The following is a 9,305-nucleotide window of genomic DNA, read 5'->3' as shown; positions in this document are numbered from 1 at the left end:
AAACAGCCGCAGTGCAAGGAACCGTGATTATGCCCCAGCATCTAGCGAATTGAAACTCAGTCATGCGGATGCAGCGATCTTGTTTCATCTTTTGGTATCCATTCATCATAAACATCGTGAATCCTCTTCCCCTTGGTAGACCCTCACATTAAATATCAGCTCCATCCCCCTCTCTAGTCCCTGCTCGCCATATCCAAATGCAGTTCATTCAAAACCAATGAGTTAAGTGCATAGATATCATCAACACTGCCACCAGACATCATTCACCCTCTAAAATCATCAAGTAGATGCTTGCCTATATACCATGCATCTCCACCTTGTTCTAGGTTATTTACATGTGTTGATGAAATCAATCTCATCTCTCCACCAACAAACAAGCAAAGCCCAAGGAAATACTTAGATAGCAGGCATGAGATGCTGCTAACGAATTGAGGGACCAGCAGTAGCAGCTCTTTTTCTCAACCTGCCACGGGTTATGCGAATCGACTCTTCCATGAGAGTCTCTTGTGCAGGAGGATTTGTGTCTTCCTTGGATGCAGCATTAGCGGTTTCGATCTGCATTGCTTCTCCGTCACCTGTTGAAGCAGTGGGAGATGCAGTGGCTTCAGAAGTGGGTAAGCTGGTAACTGCTGATGAAGTTGGCGGCTGGGCAACTGGAGGGGCTGGTGGTGGGACACCTGCCTTTATCGGTTCCTGCACTTGGCTCTTGGTGGGGCTGGGTGGTGCACAAGTCTGCTGTTGTTCCTGTTGTGAGACTGCTGGTTGGCGAGCAGCTGCCGTAGATGTCGTTCTACGGATCTGCTGAGGCTGCTGCCGTGGCTTTAATGACAAGATAACAACTTATCAATAAAATTCTGTGGTCAAAAAAGCTGGTGCTATATGATAAAACAAATGAGGGCAAGCTTGGCGCAATAGCAAAGTTGCTCTATTGTGACCAAAGTGTCACAGGTTCGAAATATAAAAATAGTCTCTACACATACAGGGGTAAGGCTGCATACATCTATACCTCTCTAAACCCCATCAGTGGCGGAAGCCTCATGCTCTGGCTACCTTTTTTTTTAACATATAGAAACAAGTATGAAACTCAATAAGAAAGGTTATCAAGAGTCAAGAATCTACCATATCACTTACATATTTTGAGATCCTACCCACGTGACAATAACTTCAAGATATGCCAGCAATTTGTTTAGCTTATATAGATAATAGACAATAATGGCATTAAATCCTTTATGGCTTTTATACATTTTTCTACCTCAAAAACTGCACTTCTTATACCATTTGAAACTTAAAAATGGAACAAAGCATCACGTATAAAGTCCCCAAGAAAGATAACTTTGTCATGTTTAAGAAAATCAACATCAAAACCGACAACTATCTCCCTTTTACAAGTACATCCCCTCATCTTAGGAAGCGCGCAAGTATGACCCTCTTACAACCAATACATGAGAGTATAATCTTTCTTGATTCAGAACAAAGTACTTATTCAAAAGAAACAGCACTTGTTCACACCTAATGATTATGTGATGAGCATTCAGGAACAATTAAATACAATAATTATTGATCATGCAGCAGAAAAGTTAATGATAGATGATGCACTAGTTATCACTCAACTTTTAAGTAGCGAGCATCAACTCATTGATTAGATCCTCAAATGAGTACATATTTCTTGGGGATGCTTATGTGTGAATCGTCTCTTATGGTACAAGAATTTCAAGTTTTAATCCCTAAGATCATGTAGAGGTTCTAGAATTTTTCACTATGTATAAAGTTTAATATTAATTTTCATTTTGTGCATTTCTTTCCACATAAGAAAATTTGGAGTCATTGTTAGACATTTTAGTGGTGATTTTGCATATGCACAAACACCAAATGTCAGAATTATAGAAGAGGTTTTAGAATACTTCATTTAGAACAACAAAGGAGTCAATGCAGCCAGGCAGTCCACAATGGTCCCTAAATTTCCAGGCACCAACATATACTGCTTAGGTATCCCAGGGTGCATTTTTTAGGGAAACGTAGATGAGGAAGGAGAAGACAAGATGGAAGACAGAAAAGGAAAATGAAGCAGAAACAAGAAACAATAGAGAAAGAAGAACAACAAGAGTAGAAAATCGAAAATGAAAACTAGGAAAAAAAGTTTAGCCAAAAAAAAAAAAAAAGACAAAATGGAGCTAGCAAGAACAAACGAAAGGGACGAAAGAAGTGGAAATCAAAAGTACAACACGGGCCTAAGGGAAAGTGGGTGGAAATGGTAGATACAAGGATTTATAATAGAAAGCAAAGGGAATGGGGAATACAAAGAAATATCAGGGGAAGAAGAGGGGACAGGGGCTTGATCTGAAAAAGTCCAATAAATAAGTAAAAGACAAGGAAATGAAAAAGGAAAAAGGTAAAGAATCAATTGAAGATAATTCTGACATTTTAACGGATTCATCTAAGTTATCCTTAACAATGATACCCTTGGCAAAATTTCATTTTTGTGGGTTTGTTCTTGAATAGGCCAATCAAAATTCATCGTCGAAACATCTACAGAAAGGGGCTTACGGAATTTGTGTTGACCATTGATATCAGACTGTTTATGAAGCTGGGGGAGCGAGCCTCAAGTTATTGGATTCACATTACTGGAACCCTAAGAAAATGCACTGTATTTGCTGTTTATAGTCATTTGAATCTCCTATATTGTAGGGGTAAGCAACCTAATGTAGAGAGAGAGAGAGAGAGAGAGAGAGAGAGAGAGAGTTGGACTGGAAAAAAATTTCTTTTTAAAACCCACCAAATCGAATTGCCCAGGTCCAAATACTTGGGAAACAGTTCCTAAATTTCAAACTAATACTGCCTCTCCTGAATTTGCGAGTTGGATTTTAAATTTATAGTTCCTGTCTAGGTTAACCAGTCAAAAGGGCAAATGGTAAAACGAGTTTAAATGGACATGTGTCCCTCTAATGATCCCACAATTTCTGTTAAAATTTCTACTTAATGTGGATTATATGATCATCACAATTCATGTTGTATTATCACATTAAACTGCGAAGAAGTATCTTCAAAGGCAGTTTGATATAAAGAATCTTCCTGATTTTTGTTATTTCCTGAAGCTTGATGTGTAGTTGTTGACAATGTTGATTTCTTTTTACACACACCTATGTATATGTAAAGAAGGAATATATGTACACCTGCACACATAAATGTGTGTGTATTACTAACAATCATCTCCAGTGCTCAACACTGCAATTACTTCAGCACCCACTAAGCTTCATTTGAAGTTCAGGTATGGATGATGGTGACCCTTTTCTTTATCTGATAATGTCATCTTGTTGGAACCCTTTGACCACTTCATGACATTGTCCATGTCATTCCTGTGGTCAACAAGTTCATTATGAAACCATATGATCTAGCCTCAAGAGTATCCTTAGCCATCTCTGGTCATGCCACCACCACTTGGCACTAAGTCTCTCATCCTTTCTCTGCTACAGCTTCATAGAAGAGAAGGAAGCAAGCCACTGTTTCTCAGTTTGTTAAAGGCTTAAAGCTGAGACATTGTTTCTCAGTTTGTTAAAGGCTTAAAGCTGAGTACAGCACCATAATCGATACCTCTGTTGAGGATGCCTAGGTTTGATTCCTAATTTACTGAAACAAAGGGCATCTTCAAACATGACTAACACCATTAGTTGTGATAAGCAAGATGTTGCTAAATTTTGAATGATCTGATACTCCGTAATGTACCAAGCATATTAGGTAGATTGTTCTTTCATGCCATCATGCTGAGACCACTTCTTGCTACATAGTTCCTTTATAAATTGCCTTTCTAAGTTCATCAAGTCACACACTAGTCCACTTTCTCTTTCACAACAAACTATGTACGATCCACAATGAGTTTGCTATACTAACTAATCTTTTTCATATTGGTGGCATGCTTAACATTTTGGCATTCAAATCACATTTATATTTTTTTGGATCATTGTCCTTAAAGCAAGGAATTGAGTGACACACATGCACATACATACCCACACACACACACAGAGAGAGAGAGAGAGAGAGAGAGAGGAGGAGGGAAAGAAACAAAATAGGGAACACTCTTACTATAATTGAATAAGATTCATGTCTCTTGTTACAACTATATTTGAGAAAAAACACTTGACAGTTGTGAAATGCTTATGCGTAGCCACAATGAACAGTGTCTTAGACATTTTCAAATCAAAGATGCCATACCTGATAGTTGTCAGATATGTAATTAAAAAAAGATCAGACAAGTACCCTTACTTCTTGTTACAACTATATTTGAGAAAAAACACTTAACAGTTGTGAAATGCTTATGCGTAGCCACAATGAACAGTGTCTTAGACATTTTCAAATCACAGATGCCATACCTGATAGTTGTCAGATATGTAATTAAAAAAAGAACAGACAAGTACCCTTACTTTCTAGAAATTGTTATCTTTTCCGGTTCTTAACTAATTCATATTTTTATTATCTTAACATTATCTGTTTAATTTTTGGGTGACTAGAATGGGTTCATCATATGCTAGCGGCCACATACATTAGCATATGGCAGGCATGTAAATCATCGGTTCCATCACATTCAACCCCACAAATCAACATAGAAGTCTTCATCCACATAGGAGACAATATGCTACACAATGCTCATAGAAACAGCGTAGGGCATTCTCCTGAGAATGTTGTTGTGCGACCATCTAGGCCCCAACAACATGCATGGGAAGGTGGCAATATTCCGCAAGAAAGATGGGCACGTCCGGTCAATCCTCAGGGCGATGCCCAATTATTTCACTTATTAAAGTAGTCTATCAGCAACCACTATTAATCCTTGCAATGTATCCTTAACTTTACACTTTCTGGTCACTAGCATCAGATATGGAACATGCTTGTTGCTTTTTGCTTATTTTTAAAAGGAACAAAGTTTCTTCTAGGTTATTTTGCATATCATGACAATCCTTAGCACTCAAATATGCTTGATCACATCAAATGCTACATTGATACAGAAACGAATGCATTGATATGGCATGTCAAATGCTACATAACTAGAAGATAATAATATAAATTTATCGTTGAAATCTCTACTTACCAAAGATGGAAAAAAAGACTCATTTTAGTAACCTCACCATCTCTACTTGAAATAGGAGGAAAAAACGAAAAACTTTAGCACAGAGGGTGTATATTTTTTGACGATTGACACTATTATCTTATGGTTGTCTTCTGGAGATAGACATGTCATTGACATATTGCAATTAAGAAAAAGGTTCTATTACTGGAGCAATCAAATCTTTTTTCACTTTAACCTAGAATGTATAGAAGTAACATAGTGAATGACCACAATACAGATAAACGTGCATTCTTATGTGAAAAGAAGCAAGCAAATGCTAGAGGCAGAGCTAAGAGCTATATTTTCAAACTGTCAGGCATAGTGGGCAGTCAAAACTCTATCAAATTATATCATAACAAGAAAAGAAAACAAAGAGCGACAGAAATAAGATCTATTCACTCAGTTCAAAAGTACCTGAACAGGGCGTGATCTTGATGATTCCGAGGGTGACTGCGAAGCAACATACTGCAAGATTTCAAAAAACCTTGTCTGGCCATAGCTTGCAGCCTTTTGCCAATAAAGGACAACAATATCCCCAGCTCTTGTTTTCAGCTCAAGCAAGTTACGATCTATTTCATTCTCATGCTTCGCAACATATGGCCGAAAGAAAGTTTCATAGACATATGCAGTTCCCTGTCATAAATTCATTCATCAAAAAATTATAATTAATGATGAGACGATATGTTATAACTTGATAGAACATAGATCTCACCTTTGTTTTCGGGTACCAAAGATATACAAAGAATGCCAGCTTTGCCTCATTGTACATTGGTAACCTTCAAGAAAGAAGATAAGACCCTAAGTTGTAGCAGGAAAAGGAGAATAAATGTAAAGAAAGCATGCTGTATAGATCCCAACTTTCCAAACCACTGATCTACATTACCATGAAATAAAAGATTCTCCAACCCTCTCAAAGATGGTCAGCGCAGCGACTAAGATCCTAGAAAAATGAATAAGAATCCAAAACTCTCTTTTTAGTCACAAGTAACTACTAGAAGCAAGATAGAATTGAAAAATGAAATCCTTCACCCGACAAGTAGCAAGAACGTACCAATACTGACACCAGAATCTCAGCTGCTCAATCTCCGGCTTGTTCAACTCCACAGTTTTGAAGCATTCATATGCCGGATAAGCATAGCCAAGAACCAACCTATAGACAGAAACGCTCTGAGTTCTCATCTAAATTCACTTTCTTGAAAAGGATTTCTGAAGACAAGAAACATAACAGATAAAACGAAGATCTACTGTCCGGATCCGGATCTAATGTTACAGCCAGAAAACTAAAACTAATTCAAGACAGGATTACTTACGCTAAGGATCTTGTAACAAAATTTGCCATCATTTTGATCCGACAAACATGTACAAAGTTAGGACCACTCTCTCGGCCAGCCCCCTGTAGCAACCCAAAAGACTAGAAATCAAGGAAAAAGAAAACCGACATCATAATTATATCAACAGACGCAGATCAACGTTCTGCGTTCCTCAGATCATTTGAAGTATATACATACCAGAAAATCGAACAAAAAGTTTATAGGAAAACAAGAAAACAGAGTGCAACGAAATCAGACCAACAAAACCCCAGAAAACGAAGAAGAACCGTACAGAAAAACCTGGGTTTAAAGATCCGACTGAAATCAACACCAGATATTTCCACATTACATAATCCGAGCCGAAAGCCACCTATTTCCATCGGCAAAGAGAAAGAAAACCCTTAAAACTGATCAAGAAAATAGGAAATCCAAAATCAGCATAACAACCAGAAAAGAACCCTTATTTGGTTCGAAAATCCGAGAAGAAACGCAAGATTACGCCGATTTAATTCTAAGAAGACCAAAGGAATGGGGGTAAAGATCCATACCTTTCCGAGATCACCCGCTCGCTCGAGGGGAAGAGGAAGACAAAATCCTTCTAATGAAGCGACAGCGATAAAAGAAGCCCGAGCCTTCAAGGGTACGAAATAGAGCCAGCGAGAGCTTTTTTTACCGTCCGCCTTCTCTCCTTTAAAAGCCAGAGAACGGCGAGCCAGCGAGCGAGCGAGAGAGAGAGAGAGAGCTCGTCGCCTCGCCCCACCCGGCCGTCTCGATATGACCAAGCCGAGACTGGCTGGTGCCTGGTTCCTTATTAGGGCGTATCGTGTCCCCGGCGGTTCATCCTAACGTCCTACGTGGAGGACCGTCCGCGCGTACGGTCGAGTGAGTGGATAAACAACGGACGGCTGGAGGTGCAAGATGTCTTTTGGAGATCGGTTACTAGCCGTCTGATTGGTGGGTACCAGATTGACGGCGTTTTACCGTGACGTTTTCTATCACGTTGCTGTAGCCACGCAAGATCGGCATGACGTTTTCTATGTCGTTGGCTATCACCTATCAAAGTGGGAGAAACAGCTCCCACTATTTATTTTCTGACTCAACCCTCCACAAAGCGCAGGATCCATCGCCATCCACACCATTCCTGTGTACCTCATCAATTCCTGATTATCATGAAGGATAGATTTTTGAAGCAAGTAAGAGTTGCTTTTATTCTTGATAACATATCATTATAGCCAAATCTAAGGATGCATTTGATTCGCGACTCAAATCAGAATCAAAATTGCTATCCGCAAGTCGAATCGAAGTCGAATGAGATTTCAATATCAGAGAAAAATCATATTTGGAGCATTCATATTCAATCAAATAGTTAAAATAGAAACCACTAATTTCTATTCTCATTTCAGAATCCAATTCTCCCCGATCAAACATGCCCTAAATCTCCCTCCATATATATGTATGCTATGCTTACCATGGTTAAAATCCTGGCCAGATAAAGCCGGCAGGGGATGCTGTTGTTGATGGGCGGTGGAGCCTTTTTTGTGTTGGACGTACATGTACGGAAACTAGATCTTGTCCGTTACCTTTACTATCTACACATCATGCGGTGCTAAGAAAATCCCCTCATTATTTATTCTTCCATCCTAATCTTAGCTACATGTTTTAATTAATCAACTCTGTTAGTGATGATGACTGGGGCAGGCTCGCTAAGCTGCGGATGTGGAGATGGTTTTCTGGTAGTTGGTGATAAAGAGAGTTCGTCCAAAGTTTTGTTAACCAGCTCCATAGTATAATGGATGGCAAGCTCCAATCAACTTCTAATCTAATTAAAAGGTTAATCACATCATAGGCTCTTTCCAACACATGAGCAGGTATCCAAAGCCTTAAATATTCTGGCCACTCGGTTTATTGTTTTTGCTGGTCTCCCTCTGCTTCAATCACTCCACTCGATGGAATCCTCCATTATTTTTTAGCCACTTTAGCATTAGGTTTATCCAGCTTTAGCTCGTCACCTTTTGCAATTCTGCATGTTGACAAGTAATTTCTTGGATTGTTTCTTTTTCTTTTGGTACAATACTAAATTTCTTGGGTTCAACTCTGGTACAATAGCACATGATAAGAGACGATTGATGCAGTACACTTGAACAGTATTGGTCGCAGTGGGGTTGGAGTATGAAGCACTGGTTTTATTGTCCCATGCAAGGTGTCAATTGTAAAGTAAAAAATTTTGTGATAATATGCTTGGATCTGAAAATTTCCCCTTCAATCATTGCACTGTGAAAATGATGCACCTCCTCAGCTTCTCCTTCAATTTTTTGTTCAACATGGTAACAAAATTTATGCTAGAAAACATCTGTGATCTTTATTGAATCACATCAATCATTGTATCTGATGCGGGATTTACATCCCGTCACCAGCAGAGCCCACACACCAGCCGAGCAGCAGAAGAGAGAGTGTCCCCCAGAAGGTATTGTCCGCTTTGGGTCCGATTCGGGGGTCGAGCGTACCCGGAGCCCTCCTCACGGCGCCTCACGGTTTTGCCCCACAAAAGGCGCCTCCTTAGGAAAGGGTGATTGAGCCCCCCATTATATGGCACAGACCTTCCCGCTACACGGCCGATGTGGGACTAAATTCGGAGAACCCCCCGTAACACAGCCTCCCCAGCGGGGAGGTCCTGTGCTCGGGTCGGCTCCTTGCTGGATAGGCGGAGGGCCGAGGCCCTCCTTCTAACGCCATCTGATGCGGGATTTACACCCCGTCACCAGCAGAGCCCACACACCAGCCGAGCAGCAGAAGAGAGAGTGTCCCCCAGAAGGTATTGTCCGCTTTGGGTCCGATTCGGGGGTCGAGCGTATCCGGAGCCCTCCTCACGGCGCCTCACGGTTTTGCCCCACAAAAGGCGC

The 9,305-nt window shown here is 40.1% G+C and overlaps 1 protein-coding gene across 3 annotated transcripts; it reads right to left on the bottom strand.

Annotated features, from left to right (window-relative positions):
• Positions 1–190: 190 nt before the first annotated feature.
• LOC103719883 (putative HVA22-like protein g) lies at positions 191–7,187 on the bottom strand. 3 transcript variants are annotated; one of them, XM_039117369.1, is made up of 7 exons: positions 6,954–7,187; positions 6,406–6,506; positions 6,147–6,245; positions 5,979–6,035; positions 5,808–5,871; positions 5,510–5,728; positions 191–819 (listed from the first exon to the last, which is right to left on the bottom strand). In XM_039117369.1, exons 2-7 carry the CDS (start codon positions 6,435–6,437, stop codon positions 421–423), a joined length of 870 nt encoding a protein of 289 aa, XP_038973297.1. In that variant the 5' UTR covers positions 6,438–6,506; positions 6,954–7,187; the 3' UTR covers positions 191–420. The 3 variants fall into 3 exon arrangements, with proteins under 3 accessions (XP_038973297.1, XP_038973296.1, XP_038973294.1); XM_039117368.1 differs by having other exon boundaries at positions 6,406–6,488; XM_039117366.1 differs by lacking the exon at positions 6,954–7,187 and adding an exon at positions 6,698–6,716 and having other exon boundaries at positions 6,406–6,488.
• Positions 7,188–9,305: the final 2,118 nt, after the last annotated feature.

This window comes from Phoenix dactylifera, chromosome 2, assembly GCF_009389715.1.
Source record: "Phoenix dactylifera cultivar Barhee BC4 chromosome 2, palm_55x_up_171113_PBpolish2nd_filt_p, whole genome shotgun sequence".
Classification (NCBI taxonomy): domain Eukaryota; kingdom Viridiplantae; phylum Streptophyta; class Magnoliopsida; order Arecales; family Arecaceae; genus Phoenix; species Phoenix dactylifera.
Note: the sequence above shows the minus strand (reverse complement) of the source record. Positions and strands in the feature narration are given on the sequence as shown.

Bases quoted from the DNA above. Each gene is read 5' to 3' on its own strand.
- LOC103719883 (XM_039117369.1), bottom strand. From the start codon at position 6,437: ATGATGGCAAATTTTGTTACAAGATCCTTAGC. The intron at 5,872-5,978 runs GTAATGTAGATC...TCTTTCTTGAAG, and splicing joins GGAGAATCTTTTATTTCATG to GTTACCAATGTACAATGAGG. The intron at 5,729-5,807 runs GTGAGATCTATG...AATTTATGACAG, and splicing joins TTTGGTACCCGAAAACAAAG to GGAACTGCATATGTCTATGA.